At 49.7% G+C, this 16,322-nt stretch overlaps 2 protein-coding genes across 2 annotated transcripts in view; one reads left to right on the top strand and one right to left on the bottom strand.

Annotated features, from left to right (window-relative positions):
• The window catches only part of rexo4 (REX4 homolog, 3'-5' exonuclease), a 211,832-nt gene that overhangs the window by 47,294 nt on the left and 148,216 nt on the right, over window positions 1-16,322 (bottom strand). The window lies entirely within an intron of this gene.
• Window positions 1-16,322, top strand: part of adamts13 (ADAM metallopeptidase with thrombospondin type 1 motif, 13) — a 78,559-nt gene that overhangs the window by 10,881 nt on the left and 51,356 nt on the right. The window contains exons 4-11 of the mRNA XM_078226155.1: window positions 13-154; window positions 1,302-1,441; window positions 3,780-3,863; window positions 9,742-9,866; window positions 10,507-10,653; window positions 12,527-12,661; window positions 15,101-15,251; window positions 15,831-15,935. Of these exons, the coding sequence (XP_078082281.1) occupies window positions 13-154; window positions 1,302-1,441; window positions 3,780-3,863; window positions 9,742-9,866; window positions 10,507-10,653; window positions 12,527-12,661; window positions 15,101-15,251; window positions 15,831-15,935 (1,029 nt within the window). The remainder of the gene's footprint in view (window positions 1-12; window positions 155-1,301; window positions 1,442-3,779; window positions 3,864-9,741; window positions 9,867-10,506; window positions 10,654-12,526; window positions 12,662-15,100; window positions 15,252-15,830; window positions 15,936-16,322) is intronic.

Here is a 16,322-nt window from a genome sequence, read left to right as displayed (position 1 = left end):
CCCACCCTGTAGCATGCACTGATATTTACAAAGGACAAGAGGATTTACATTCACCCAAAGGATCTGAAACCAGATGGAGGTGGAGAGGATATTATACCTCTTGTTGCATTCCATTATCCACTGTATGATGAAGCCCAGAGTGCCGCTAATGACGGTAAGACGTTAAAACAATATGCAGGGCTATGGTTGTGCGTCACCTCTTTGGCACAGTCTTGGGTGAAACCTGCTGACTGAGAGGTTGAGCCTGGTAGCTTCCAGCCAGCAGTTGGTTCCATGGGCACTCATCTTGGAGCCAGAAGCTTGTGTGTTTTGGCTCCACTCTTGGGACATAGCACAGAATTGGGCCCAGCACTCCCAGAGCCATTACAGAGGGAGCCCAGCACTGTCAGAGATGCTTTCTTTCATCAGAAGCCTTGCTTCTGTCTCAGCACAATGTAAAAGATCCCTCGGCATTGTTTGGAAGAATAGCAGGAGAGATCTCCCTGCATTCTGGTCAATATTCATCCCCCAATCAACATCATTAAAACATTACCTCATTACCGCATTGCTGTTTGTGGGATCTTGCTGTGTGCAAACTGGCTGCCACATTCCCTGCATTAATACCATGACTCTACTTCACATTGGCTGTCGATTGTGCTGAGATTGCAAAAGGCGCACTATAAATGCATTTCTTCATTTCCTTGAGTAGAGATATTTGCCTGGGTGGGATCTGGGAATAAATAGAGTTGAATTTCCTTCCTTCCTCCCCAAGGTTCTGCCAGCGTTTTGAGGTACAGAGTCAAAACGCCTCAGGGCTGCAGCCAGATGCTTATTCAGAGGTTGATGACTATGGAGGGAATCAGATCTGAACTTAATCCTGTTCCGTGTCTGCAAATACACAATTGTCATCAAAATTAAGCAATGATCGAACCAAAAGAAATTAAAATGAAAAATCGATTAATAGATTAAATATGGAGAAACTGTCCCCTCAGAACAACTCTTAAAATTCAGACCAGACCATTTAAGTGGGAAATTAGGAAACATTTCTTTACACAAAGGGTAGTGGAATTCTGGATCTTTCTGCCCCAAAGACTGTGATTCAAGACTATAATTAATAGATGTTTGTTGAGAGGATGTCAGGGAATCAGCCCTGTTCTTATTGAAATATCAACAGACTCGAGGATCAAGTGGCTTCTTCCTGTCCTTGTGTTCCGTGTTAAATTCAATTTGCCGTTTGCTTAACCGGTTGCATGTTAATCTAATTACCCAGTCACCTACAGCAGACCAGTCACTGAATATCCTGCCCTGTTTCAACATTGCAGATCGACCCAAGTCCTTGCTGGTAACGAGACGCTCAGTGAGGGTTGCAAAACATCTGGAGCTGCTGGTTGTGGTGATGCATGATGTGTACAACTTCCACAAACAAGACACAGAGCGTTACATCCTCACCAACCTGAACATTGTGAGTGACTTTGGGCCCCTTAATAGATGGTGCAAAATGATTCAGCTTGTTGTAGTTAAACACTGCTTCCTCACATTCAACAGCCATTCTTTTCCCATGCCTGCTGCACTCCTGCCCTTTGCAAATGCCCAGCTCTTTCGGCCTGCACTGTCCCTCAGCAAAATCTATCACCTGCTCTGCAGGTGCAGTGAGTGCGGCCAGTCAGGGGAGTGCGGCTGCAGTGAGTGCGGCCAGTCAGGGGAATGCGGCTGCAGTGAGTGCGGCCAGTCAGGAGAGTGCGGGTGCAGAGAGTGCGGCCAGTCAGGGGAGTGTGGGTGCAGTGAGTGCGGCCAGTCAGGGGAATGCGGCTGCAGTGAGTGCGGCCAGTCAGGGGAGTGCGGGTGCAGTGAGTGCGGCCAGTCAGGGGAGTGCGGCTGCAGTGAGTGCGGCCAGTCAGGGGAGTGCGGCTGCAGTGAGTGCGGCCAGTCAGGGGAGTGCGGCTGCAGTGAGTGCGGCCAGTCAGGGGAGTGTGGGTGCAGTGAGTGCGGCCAGTCAGGGGAGTGCGGCTGCAGTGAGTGCGGCCAGTCAGGGGAGTGCGGCTGCAGTGAGTGCGGGCAGTCAGGGGAGTGCGGGTGCAGTGAGTGCGGTCAGTCAGGGGAGTGCGGGTGCAGAGAGTGCGGCCAGTCAGGGGAGTGCGGCTGCAGTGAGTGCGGCCAGTCAGGGGAGTGCGGCTGCAGTGAGTGCGGCCAGTCAGGGGAGTGTGGGTGCAGTGAGTGCGGCCAGTCAGGGGAGTGCGGCTGCAGTGAGTGCGGCCAGTCAGGGGAGTGCGGCTGCAGTGAGTGCGGGCAGTCAGGGGAGTGCGGGTGCAGAGAGTGCGGCCAGTCAGGGGAGTGCGGCTGCAGTGAGTGCGGCCAGTCAGGGGAATGCGGGTGCAGTGAGTGCGGTCAGTCAGGGGAGTGCGGGTGCAGTGAGTGCGGCCTGTCAGGGGAGTGCGGGTGCAGTGAGTCCGGTCAGTCAGGGGATATACCCTCGCTGACGTTTCACAACTTCTGCATTTCAGCACGTATCTGTTACCTTCTTTAGCATCAGTTTCTCATCTTTTGGTGGACTTGCTCTCACTCCTACAACCAAGGGGCGGCACGGTAGCACAGTGGTTAGCACTGCTGCTTCACAGCTCCAGGGACCTGGGTTCGATTCCCGGCTTGGGTCACTGTCTGTGTGGAGTTTGCACATTCTCCTCGTGTCTGCGTGGGTTTCCTCCGGGTGCTCCGGTTTCCTCCCACAGTCCAAAGATGTGCGGGTTAGGTTGATTGGCCATGCTAAAAAAAAAAATTGCCCCTTAGAGTCCTGAGATGCGTAGGTTAGAGGGATTAGCGGGTAAATATGTAGGGATATGGGGGTAGGGCCTGTGTGGGATTGTGGTCGGTACAGACTCGATGGGCCGAATGGCCTCCTTCTGCACTGTAGGGTTTCTATGATTTCTATGATTTCAATCTATCTTCATTCAGATCATCCTTTAGCTGTGCAAATTCACATGACTCTGATAGCCATTCAATGGTCTTGTTTTTACTCTGAACCGTAGTATTGAATACATATTGTTCATATGTAACAATCATTTGAGTTTTAAAATGTGCGTTCAAGGCTTTCAAGTTCTCTGTCATCTTTCTTCTTTGCTCATCTGTTAGATTTGGGGTGGTTTACACTTTGTAACAGTTCCCTCCACCATCCCCTAGCAATGTTAAAAGTGTAGCCGTGGTTATCATTTCAGGCTTCTTAATTAAGTCTGTTGCAATCCCATAGTTTTGCCATTGTCGTTGGAAAAACTCCAGTTTTGCCATGCATCATTTTTCAACTGGAGATGGGATTGGAAAATTTACTGCAGTCATTTTTACTCACTCAGTAATTCACTTACAACCTTTATCTCTATTTCCTGGTTCTCTGCAGCTAATAATTTCACTTGCAGCCTGTGTGTGCTTTTATTTTGTTTCTTGCAGCCTTTGCCTGTTTTCCTTTGTTCTTTTCAGCAGCTGTTTGCAGATTTTGAATCTTTCTGTGTTCCTGGGATCTCTGTTTTCCTTTTGCAGATTTCAAAAATCTATTTTTGCCTCTCTCTGACACCCCATGCTGCAAGCGTGAGGACAGAAGTTGTAATGAGTGTGTTTCTGTGGGAGGCTTTTATTGAACTGATCTGAAGGCGACTGCCTCCCGAGGCAGACATATGACACGGTCACATGACTATGGAAAGCCTGAGGTGTCAATCAGACTGTTCACATTTCAAAACCCAAGATGTCTCCACCTTCCCTGACTACTGATAGATTTTACTCCTGAATGGTCACTTATGCCCTTATGTTTCCCGCAGGCCGCTGAGCTACTGCGAGACGCCTCCCTGGGCTCCCAGCTACGGGTCCACCTGACAAAGATGGTTATCCTGACACAGCCCGAGGTATGAGTCTTGTTCCAAGGAACCGCCGATCAATTCAACCAACCAACAACTTGCTTTTAGATGGCAGCTTTAACACCCTCTATAATAACAATGTCCCAAGGCACTTCACAGGAGCAATGATCAAACTTTATATCTAGCCACCTGGGGAGAGATTAGAACAGGTGCCCAAAAACCTTGGTTATATTTTTTAAGGAGCATGTTAAAGCAATAGAAAGAGTCAGTGAGGTTTAGGAAGGGAATTCCGGAGTTTACAACAAAGGCAGCCACCGGTGAGTGATTGGCCAAAGCTGCCCTAGGTGATCTCCTCTTTCCAAGACAGAAGATGGGCAACATCCAAATCCTTTGAGATCAAACAGGGTTGCACTCCGCTGTCGGCACTCTTTGACATATTCATCTCTTTGCCGCTGTCATTTACATTGACAGAAAACTGTTCCGTCCCACTCGCCTGAGTTCCATAAGACCATAAGCTCGTACTGGGGAAGGTGTGACCTCTATGAGAAGGATGGTCTACACCTTAATCAGAAGGGGACCAATATCCTGGGGGGTAAATTTGCTAAGGCCATGCAGGGAGGTTTAAACTGATTCGGGGGGGGGGGAGGGATCCTGAGTAGTGGGGCTGAAAGTGAGGGATGCATGGATGGGGACTGCAATGCACGGCATTGCAGAGGTGGGGTGGAGCAGGGTTTGAAATGTGTATACTTCAATGCCAGGAGTATTCGCAATAAAGTGGGTGAACTTGCAGCGTGGATCAGTACCTGGGACTTCGATGTTGTGGCTATTTCAGAGACATGGATAGAGCAGGGGCAGGAATGGATGCTGCAGGTCCCGGGGTTCAAATGTTTTAGTCGAAGTAGGGAAGGAGGTAGAAGAGGGGGAGGGGTAGCATTATTGGTCAGAGATTGTATCACAGTGTCAGAGAGGAGGTTTGATGAGGACTTATCTGTTGAGGTAGTATGGGCGGAGATTAGAAATAGGAGAGGAGAGGTCACCCTGTTGGGAGTCTTTTATAGACCTCCTAAAAGTTCTAGAGAGGTTGAGGAAAGGATTGCGGAGTCAATCCTGCTTAGGAGTGAAAGTAATAGGGCAATTGTTATGGGGGATTTTAACTTGACTAATATTGACTGGAATTGTTATAGCTCTAGCTCGTTAGAGGGGTCAGTTTTTGTTCAAAGCGTGCAGGAAGGTTTTTTGACTCAGTATGTAGACAGGCCAACTAGAGGTGAGGCTATATTGGATCTGGTGCTGGGAAATGAGCCAGACCAGGTGCTAGACTTGGAAGTTGGTGTGCATTTTGGTGATAGTGACCACAATTCGGTTACGTTCACCTTAGTGATGGAAAGGGATAGGCATGAACCTCGGGCCAGTGGTTTTAGCTGGGGGAAGGGTAATTATGAGGCTATTAGGAGAGAATTAGGAAACATAGGTTGGACTAGGAGATTACAGGGACTGGGAACGTCCGACATGTGGAGTTTTTTCAAGGAGCAGCTACTGCGAGTCTGTGATAGGTATGTCCCTGTCAGGCAAGGAGGAATTGGTAGGGCTAGGGAACCGTGGTGCACCAAAAAAGTTTCTTTGTTGGTTAAAAAGAAAAAGGAGGCTTATGTTCGGATGAGACGTGAGCACTCGGGTAGTGCACTAGAAAGCTTTAGATTGGCTAAGAGGGAGTTGAAGAGCGAGCTTAGAAGGGCTAAAAGGGGACATGAGAAGACTTTGGCGGATAGGGTTAAAGAGAATCCTAAGGCGTTCTATAGGTATGTCAAGAACAGAAGGTTGGTTAGGGCAAGTTTAGGGCCAGTTATAGATGGCAGAGGGAAGTTATGTGTGGAACCGGAGGAGATTGGTGAAGCATTGAACCAATATTTCTCTTCGGTGTTCACGCAAGGGGACATGAATATAGCTGAGGAGGACACTGGGTTGCAAGGGAGTAGAATAGACAGTATTACAGTTGATAAGGAGGATGTGCAGGATATTCTGGAGGGTCTGAAAATAGATAAATCCCCTGGTCCGGATGGGATTTATCCAAGGATTCTCTGGGAGGCAAGAGAAGTGATTGCAGAGCCTCTGGCTCTGATCTTCAGGTCGTCGTTGGCCTCTGGTATAGTACCAGAAGATTGGAGGTTAGCGAATGTTGTCCCATTGTTTAAGAAGGGGAACAGAGACTTCCCCGGGAATTATAGACCGGTGAGTCTCACTTCTGTTGTCGGCAAGATGTTGGAAAAAATTATAAGGGATAGGATTTATAGTTATTTGGAGAGTAATGAATTGATAGGTGATAGTCAGCATGGTTTTGTGGCAGGTAGGTCGTGCCTTACTAACCTTATTGAGTTTTTTGAGAAAGTGACCAAGGAGGTGGATGGGGGCAAGGCAGTGGACGTGGTATATATGGATTTTAGTAAGGCGTTTGATAAGGTTCACCATGGTAGGCTTCTGCAGAAAATGCAGATGTATGGGATTGGGGGTGATCTAGGAAATTGGATCAGGAATTGGCTAGCGGATAGGAAACAGAGGGTGGTGGTTGATAGTAAATATTCATCATGGAGTGCGGTTACAAGTGGTGTACCTCAGGGATCTGTTTTGGGGCCACTGCTGTTTGTAATATTTATTAATGATCTGGATGAGGGTATAGTTGGGTGGATTAGCAAATTTGCTGATGACACCAAAGTCGGTGGTGTGGTAGACAGTGAGGAAGGGTGTCGTAGTTTGCAGGAAGACTTAGACAGGTTGCAAAGTTGGGCCGAGAGGTGGCGGATGGAGTTTAATGCGGAGAAGTGTGAGGTAATTCACTTTGGTAGGAATAACAGATGTGTTGAGTATAGGGCTAACGGGAGGACTTTGAATAGTGTGGAGGAGCAGAGGGATCTAGGTGTATGTGTGCATAGATCCCTGAAAGTTGGGAATCAAGTAGATAAGGTTGTTAAGAAGGCATATGGTGTCTTGGCGTTTATTGGTAGGGGGATTGAATTTAGGAGTCGTAGCGTTATGTTGCAACTGTACACAACTCTGGTGCGGCCGCACTTGGAGTACTGTGTGCAGTTCTGGTCCCCACATTACAGGAAGGATGTGGAGGCTTTGGAGAGGGTGCAGAGGAGGTTTACCAGGATGTTGCCTGGTATGGAGGGGAGATCCTATGAGGAGAGGCTGAGGGATTTGGGATTGTTTTCGCTGGAAAGGCGGCGGCTAAGAGGGGATCTTATTGAAACATATAAGATGATTAGAGGTTTAGATAGGGTGGATAGTGATAGCCTTTTTCCTCTGATGGAGAAATCCAGCACGAGGGGGCATGGCTTTAAATTGAGGGGGGGTAGTTATAGAACCGATGTCAGGGGTAGGTTCTTTACCCAGAGGGTGGTGAGGGATTGGAATGCCCTGCCAGCATCAGTAGTAAATGCGCCTAGTTTGGGGGCGTTTAAGAGATCCGTTGATAGGTTCATGGACGAAAAGAAATTGGTTTAGGTTGGAGGGTCACAGTTTTTTTTTAAACTGGTCGGTGCAACATCGTGGGCCGAAGGGCCTGTTCTGCGCTGTAATGTTCTATGTTCTATGTTCTATAAGACATAGGAGCAGAATTAGGCCACTCGGCCCATCGAGTCTGCTCCGCCATTCAAATCATGGCTGATTATTTTTCTCATCCCCACTCGCCTGCCTTTTCCCCATAACCCCTGATCCCCTTATTCATCAAGAACCTATCCATCTCTGTCTTAAAGACACTCAGTGACCTGGCCTCCACAGCCTTCTGCGGCAAAGAGTTCCACCAGTCTCTGGCTGAAGAAATTCCTCCTCATCTCTGTTTTAAAGGATCGTCCCTTTAGCCTGAGGTTGTGCCCTCTGATTCTAGTTTTTCCTACTAGCGGAAACATCCTGTTCACGTCCACTCTACCCAGGCCTCGCAGTATCCTGTAAGTTTCAATAAGATCCCCCCCTCATCCTTCTAAACTCCAACGAGTACAGACCCAGAATCCTCAACCGTTCCTCATACGACAAGCTCTTCATTCCAGGGATCATTCTTGTGAACCTCCTCTGGACCCTTTCCAAGGCCCAGCACATCCTTCCAAGCTAATCCTCATCAGAGAGATGTTGTGGGCTGGTGATGCCACATGAGTAATGCATTCCGAGGAACACCATCAGTGGGAAATGGTCAGAGTTTGGTTTGACCATCAGCATCAGCAAGACAAATGTCATCATTCAGGATATTGCCACACCACCATAATCAGCATTGAACAATGTGACACTGGAGGTTGTTGATAGCTTCACAAATCTAAGCTCCACAATCACCAGCAATCTGTCACTAGATGCTGAAATCAACGTGTGCATCATAAAATTTACAACTGTTATGTCCAAACAACAGCAACCTGACTGAGAACATTGAACTGTGAGTCTACCAAGCTTACCTCCTCAGTGCACGCCTCTACATTGCTGAGATCTGGACTACGTATGGTAGGTAGGAGAAAAGGCTGAATAGTTTCCTCCTTCACTCAAATGGATTCACAGCATCTTGCAGCAGGACAAGGCTACCAAGTCCGAGGTCCTGGAGCTGGCTAATTCTCATCAACAGTCACTCATTGCTAAGCCAATGACATCTGTGCTGGTTTGGCCAAGTTCATCAGATGGATGATGCCTGGAAACCCAAATACCTTCTGAATTGTGAACTGGCCACTGGATCCTGACTTATGGATACTCATCCATCCGCTACAAGGAATGCCTGGAATGTGCTGCTGGAGGAGGTGGTGGAAGCAGATTCTATAACAACGTTCAAGATGCATCTGGATAGATACATGAATAGGCAGCGAATAGAGGGATATGGACCACGTAGAGGCAAGAAAATATTAGATTAGAGAGGAATCTGTGTCGGCACAGACTTGGCGGGCCGAAGGGCCTGTTCCTGTGCTGTACTGTTCTCTGTTCTCTTTGTTCTTTGGCATCGACAAGAGAGATATGAAGATGGTGGGTATTGACACTGACAACTAGGAGGGTGTTGCTGAAGGCAGTGACCTCTGGTGGCTGATTGTTTGGAAGAGGTGAGCAGAAATGAAAAGCTCAGCTGGCCAAGGAGAAGTCCCTGAGAAAGTGGAATCCAGCGAATACTGCCCCTCCTCAGCCACTGCCTTCCTCTGCAGCAAATGCAGCAGAGACCACCAGGCCAGAGTGAGGCTCCTGAATCAATCAGGTGATGTTTGATATCGAGTTGACCATCACACCACAAACCAGCAATGCCCAGATTTGAATTAAAATCCCTCTCAAGCAGCTTCCATACTCAGCTTAGAGCTGCTTCTCCAAAGGCATCTTAGAATGTTAGTAAATTTACTCCTCAATTCATTTTGGAATTAAACTGCTTGAACTCTGAGCTGCCCAGACTGTGAGACTTTCAACCCCACAGTGCTGGAGGCCACATTCTATCATTTTCTTTTTTGTGCATGCGCAGTTGGAGGTGCCGATCGGAGCAGCAGGATTTTGGGCGCATTAAGCCCTGCCCACAGACTTCTGTAGTGTGATTTGGAATTGCAAATATTTTTTCAGGCAGAGTGCGTATGGGGGGCGCCTGAGAACGGGTCTAAAAGTCGGATCTGAAACACTCCCAGTTTCAAGTCCACCCAGCACTTAGAATCAAATTTAAGATAGAGCCCAGCGTGATATATCACAATTTCTATAGAGTGAGGATGCAAGGAAGAGGGAAAGTGTGGAGAACAGGGAATGTGGAACTCAGGGGAAATTAGGAACTTTACCATGAAATCTCTGTCTGCCCATAGAGTCTCAGAGTTTTCCTCAGAGAATTGGTTATTATTGTGATATTGATCAATTAGACACAGAGAGACTTGAGGCGTGAGTGGGATCATCGATCAGAAAATGCCGACTTCTAGTCAACAGTGTCTTCTTTTCACAGCAGGGACTGGCGATCACCAGAAATCTCACCTCATCACTCATCGACTTGTGCAGATGGAGCCGAACAATTAACCCAACGAACGATTCGGACCCACTCCACGCTGACCTGGTCCTCTACGTTACCAGGTACTGAACAAGTCACTTGTTAGTATTGTGAGTACTGCCTAACAATACACTCTGGGAGTGTCACCTTCAGGTACTGGCTTCTGTCAGCTCAATAGTGCTGATTTTACTTCATGTGCCTATTGGTGTCGATTTTAACTAATCAAAATCAGCAGTAACTTGATGGTGACGGCCTCAAAATGAGGGTGAGTAAATGGACCATCCTGTGGTGTGGGTATTCACCTGCTGCCACCTTCAACGGTTTTGCCATTGGCCAAAGTACTGACCTAATCAGACAGTTTCAATATGTGAATCAGGGTACTGACATACGGAAGGTCCCAGCTGGACTGGGATAGCTCTTGCTATATCTGTGACAACCATTGAAGCATTAAACGCTAAACTAGAGATTGGGTTAGGGATAGGTTTGAGCTGGGCTAAATTGTGTGTGGGGTTACAGGAAAATTGGAATTGTAGATAAATTGGACGGTGTAATAATGGGTGGAGCTGTGTCTGGGTTAGAACAGAGTTGAAGTTGGGCTGTTGCTGTATTTGAGTTCGGATTGATGTTGTAGTTGGGTTTGGGGTTGTGATTGAGTTTGGGGTTGGGTTGGCTACTTTGACACAGGCACAAGTTCATATTGCCTCCATTTCCTGTCTTTCTGAGATTTGACCTGGAATCTGACAAAGGGAACAAGATGGTCCGTGGAGTGACACAGCTGGGTGGATTGTGCAGCCGCTCCTGGAGCTGTGTGATAACTGAAGACACAGGCTTCCATCTCGGCATCACCATGGCTCATGAGATCGGTCACAGGTGGGTGCAGGGGGACCGCTTCAGCACATCAATAACATCCGAGTAAAATGATTTATTCCGTTCAAGGAGTCCACAAGGAGATTTAAGAGTCATGGATTCTATGACATAAAATGTGCTCTTTCGAAAGAGAGAGACCATGGGGAGAGGGTGAGGCTAAATAAGGATGGAAAGATTTGGGAAGCAAATGAAACTGAAGAGATACTAAGTCTATTGGTATGGAGGCTACAGGGAGACAGTGGGAGGGAGATAGGAACATTGTGGAGCAGAGATTGAGAGGTAGAGGCACTCTGGGGAGTGTGGAAGAGAGATAGAGGCACAGGGGAGTGTGAGTGAGTGATAGAGGCACAAGGAAGTGAGTGAGTGAGAGAGAGAGGGAGGCACTCGGAGAGAGTGAGTGAGTAATGGAGGCACTGGGAGTGTGGGTGAGAGATAGAGGGACTCGGGGAGTGAGTGAGAGAGAGAGGCACTCAGAGAGAGTGAGTGAGAGATAGAGGTACTGGAGGAGAGAGTGAGAGATAGAGGCACTGTGGAGGAATGAGTAGGAAACACTGTGGAGGGGAAAGTTAGAGATGGACACTGTGGGGAAAGACTGAGTCCATAAGAGACAAATTCTGAGGAGAAAGACATCGGAAGAAAAAACACCTTGGGGATGAGTTTACCAGAATTGGCAAAGTGTCAGTTCTGGCGAGAAACTCTGCAGATCCATTGGTCTGTTTTCTCTCCAGATCTTGACACATTAACACTAAAAAGAGTGGCTGTGGTTTGTTTTGTCACTCAGCTCGGACAGGAACTCAGAGCCAAGAATTGGCTCCACTGAGATTGGGGAGCCATTTTTAAAGGACACCCCAATCACAAATAAGAATACATTTCCCTCCCCCCACCCCCACCATCATCCTCAGCATTCCATCCCCACCCCCACCATCATCCCCAGCATTCCATCCCCACCCCCACCATCATCCCCAGCATTCCACCCCCACCCCCACCATCATCCCCAGCATTCCATCCCCACCCCCTCCCACTTCGCCTCTTCTCCCCCACCCAATCACCCGCGGCAGTCCCACCCTCCAGTGTCCTCTCACCTACCCCCACCATGAGTCCACGCCCACGCGGCGGGCGGCCTGAGACTCCAGCTGAGAGTAAGTACAACATGGCACATGCTGTAACCCGGATTTTGGTGGAGACCATTCGGGTGCTGAAAATGAGGCTCTGGTGCCTTCGCAGATCTAGCAGAGTATTCCAGTATCCTCACCCCGAGGGTGTCACGCATCGTTATTGCTTGCTGCGTGGAGCACAGTTTGGTGATGCAATGGAGATAGAGGTCCTGGACGATGAGGAGACGAAGGAGCTGATCAGGAGGAAATGATGGCGGGGGAGAAGGTGATGAGATCCTGGAAGCCCAGGATGAAGCCATTGAGGCCATTGCTATGGCCAGACGAGCGAGGCTTCTTTCCTCTTGAGGCCATGACTTTCCAGCACTTTTTGATCCCTGAGAGAGTGAGAGCTCTATGCTGAGGCACCCTTTAATTATGGTGCCTGAATTACAGAAGGACTGAGGTCGCGGTGAGATGGGTGAATCTGATATAGAAACCACATCCCATCATATCTTTAACAAGGTGGTGCACGATACAGTGGAACAAGCAGCAATGCCATCGGCAGGTCAAACGGCATTTTCCCCGCCCACTTTGGGACTTTGTCAATATCCTGGAAAATCCGTGACCAGAGACCAGGAACATGAACTGGTTCTTCCGCTTCCCTCAGCCGCGACCACACCTGCGGAGTGTTTCCAGCCCTCTGCCTGTCTCAGTTATTTTATATTTGAGATGATGCAATCCCTCCCCTGGTAATGCAGATTTTCTTTCAATATCTTTGGTAGTTTTGGCATCAGCCATGATGGGACGAGGAACGACTGCGTTGACAACACACACATCATGGCAGCAGAGGGTGGCTACAACAGCGTGGATCTGACCTGGTCCAAATGCAGCCGAGAACAATTTGTGAAGTTCCTCAGGTAACGCTCTCTTCATCTTTTCACCAGCGTAATGTACATCGCCACAAGTTAGCCAGGCATGTTGAATTAGTGAGCATCACCAGATCCTCATCAACTATATCACCCACTCGGGCTGCCTTTGCTCAGAAGATCATTTTACCTTTCTATTTTCTCAAACTTTCAATCAGACTTCCTTCATGGGAATACACTGACTCTCACTGGGGTACGGGTTCCACACACACTGACTCTCACTGGGGTACGGGTTCCACATACACTGACTCTCACTGGGGTACGGGTTCCACACACACTGACTCTCACTGGGATACGGGTCCCACACACACTGACTCTCACTGGGGTACGGATCCCACACACACTGACTCTCACTGGGGTACGGGTTCCACACACACTGACTCTCACTGGGGTACGGGTTCCACACACACTGACTCTCACTGGGATACGGGTCCCACACACACTGACTCTCACTGGGGTACGGGTCCCACACACGCTGACTCTCACTGGGGTACAGGCCCCACACACACTGACTCTCACTGGGGTACGGGTTCCACACACACTGACTCTCACTGGGGTACGGGTTCCACACACACTGACTCTCACTGGGGTACGGGTCCCACACACTGACTCTCACTGGGGTACGGGTCCCACACACACTGACTCTCACTGGGGTACGGGTCCCACACACACTGACTCTCACTGGGGTACAGGTCCCACACACACTGACTCTCACTGGGGTACGGGTTCCACACACACTGACTCTCACTGGGGTACGGGTCCCACACACACTGACTCTCACTGGGGTACGGGTCCCACACACTGACTCTCACTGGGGTACGGGTCCCACACACACTGACTCTCACTGGGGTACGGGTCCCACAGACACTGACTCTCACTGGGGTACGGGTCCCACACACACTGACTCTCACTGGGGTACGGGTCCCACACACACTGACTCTCACTGGGGTACGGGTCCCACACACTGACTCTCACTGGGGTACGGGTCCCACACACACTGACTCTCACTGGGGTACGGGTCCCACACACTGACTCTCACTGGGGTACGGGTCCCACACACACTGACTCTCACTGGGGTACGGGTTCCACACACACTGACTCTCACTGGGGTACGGGTCCCACACACACTGACTCTCACTGGGGTACGGGTCCCACACACTGACTCTCACTGGGGTACGGGTCCCACACACACTGACTCTCACTGGGGTACGGGTCCCACACACACTGACTCTCACTGGGGTACGGGTCCCACACACACTGACTCTCACTGGGGTACGGGTCCCACAGACACTGACTCTCACTGGGGTACGGGTCCCACACACACTGACTCTCACTGGGGTACGGGTCCCACACACACTGACTCTCACTGGGGTACAGGTCCCACACACACTGACTCTCACTGGGGTACGGGTTCCACACACACTGACTCTCACTGGGGTACGGGTCCCACACACACTGACTCTCACTGGGGTACGGGTCCCACACACTGACTCTCACTGGGGTACGGGTCCCACACACACTGACTCTCACTGGGGTACGGGTCCCACAGACACTGACTCTCACTGGGGTACGGGTCCCACACACACTGACTCTCACTGGGGTACGGGTCCCACACACACTGACTCTCACTGGGGTACGGGTCCCACACACTGACTCTCACTGGGGTACGGGTCCCACACACACTGACTCTCACTGGGGTACGGGTCCCACACACTGACTCTCACTGGGGTACGGGTCCCACACACAGTGACTCTCACTGGGGTACGGGTTCCACACACACTGACTCTCACTGGGGTACGGGTCCCACACACACTGACTCTCACTGGGGTACGGGTCCCACACACTGACTCTCACTGGGGTACGGGTCCCACACACACTGACTCTCACTGGGGTACGGGTTCCGCACACACTGACTCTCACTGGGGTACGGGTCTCACACACACTGACTCTCACTGGGGTACGGGTCCCACACACACTGACTCTCACTGGGGTACGGGTCTCACACACACTGACTCTCACTGGGGTACTGCCACTGCAGATGTGTTCCCCCTCCCCAGTTTCTTTGCCAATATTTACCCTGCAACCAACATCGCTACAAAAGAACTTTGCTGTGAGCAATCATATCTCTGTTTGGATCTTGCTGTGTGCAGATTGGCCATTGCATTTCCTGTGTTACAAGTGGGGCTACACTTGAGAAATACTTCATTGATTGCGAAGTACGTTGGGGCCTACAGCTTTGAAAGACGCAATGTGAATGTGAGTACTGGACCTCCAACTCTAACGAAGGGCCTATCCAGACTCGAAACGCTGGCTCTATTCTCTCTCCGCAGAGGCTGTCAGACCTGCTGAGATTTTCCAGCATTTCTGTCTCAGTCACTAGTTACACTGAGGTCTGGTTAATATTAATTGTTTTTATGTTTATTCTGGCAGCACAAGCCAAGCGATGTGTTTGGACGATCTGCCAGCGACAGAGTCTGATCTTTCCGGCCAGAAGCCCGGCCTGTTCTACGGGGCAGATGATCAATGCAAGATTGCCTTCGGAGACAAGGCCACCATCTGTACTTTCAGCAAACATGACATCGTAGGTGGAGCCTGGAACTGATCAACGCCTCACACTGAGCTTCAGCTCAAACCCTGCCTTATAGAGCCGTCCAGCACACAGGGAGGCCATTTGGCCCACTCTGCCTGTGCTAGCTCTTTGAAAGAGCTATCCAATTATGCCCACACCCTCCTATTCCCTCATTGCCCGACAGATTTCACCTTTTCCAGTATTTATTCAATTCCCTTTTTATGCTCCCACCAGGCAGCACATTCCAGTTCACAAGTGACTGTCCTCAGCTTGAAGATAAAGGCTGGGAGAACTGAGGGGAATTTATTTTACACCTCCAACCCCACTCATTTAATCAATCGCAATCCCATCCCTAACCCCACCCAAAACCCAGTCTCACCCCCACGCCGCACTCTGGCACGAAAGCAGCCGGCCCTTTCCAGATTTGCACTTGGTAATAGCTGCTAACCATGCTGATCGCTTGTATCAGTCCCACGCCTTGCGCACAGCCTAAAGTGAGAAACCCACTCCAGTTTGTATTGTCTCTGCTTTGTAACTCTGTGTTATGTCCCGCACTGTCACTAAACAGTGGGAGGTTTTGTTTCTGTACAGGATGTGTGTAATGTTCTATCATGTCACACGGATCCAGCAGACCGCAGCACATGCACCCGTTTGTTTATTCCCTTGCTGGACGGCACAGAGTGCGGCCCTAACAAGGTACAAATAACCAAGCAATCATTGTAAAATCTAAGATAGCATCTTGCTAACAGTCAGTGAATGGTGTCAGTGGGTAGTTTCATCACCTCTGAGACAGACAGTCAGAGATTTGAACCCCCTGAGGGCGTGCTTTACAGTCAGAGGGTCAGTACTGAGGGAGCGCCACACTGTCAGAGGGTCAGTACTGAGGGAGTGCCGCACTGTCAGAGGATTAGTACTGAGGGAGTGCCGCACTGTCAGAGAGTCAGTGCTGAGGGAGTGCCGCACTGTCAGAGGGTCAGTGCTGAGGGAGTGCCGCTCTGTCAGAGGGTCAGTGCTGAGGGAGTGCCGCTCTGTCAGAGGGTCAGTGCTGAGGGAGTGCCGCACTGTCAGAGGGTCAGTGCTGAG

The sequence above is a fragment of the Mustelus asterias genome, chromosome 13 (assembly GCF_964213995.1).
Source record: "Mustelus asterias chromosome 13, sMusAst1.hap1.1, whole genome shotgun sequence".
Taxonomy (NCBI): Eukaryota; Metazoa; Chordata; class Chondrichthyes; order Carcharhiniformes; family Triakidae; genus Mustelus; species Mustelus asterias.
The sequence above is the reverse complement of the archived record's forward strand: the minus strand, read 5'-3'. Positions and strand labels throughout refer to the sequence as shown.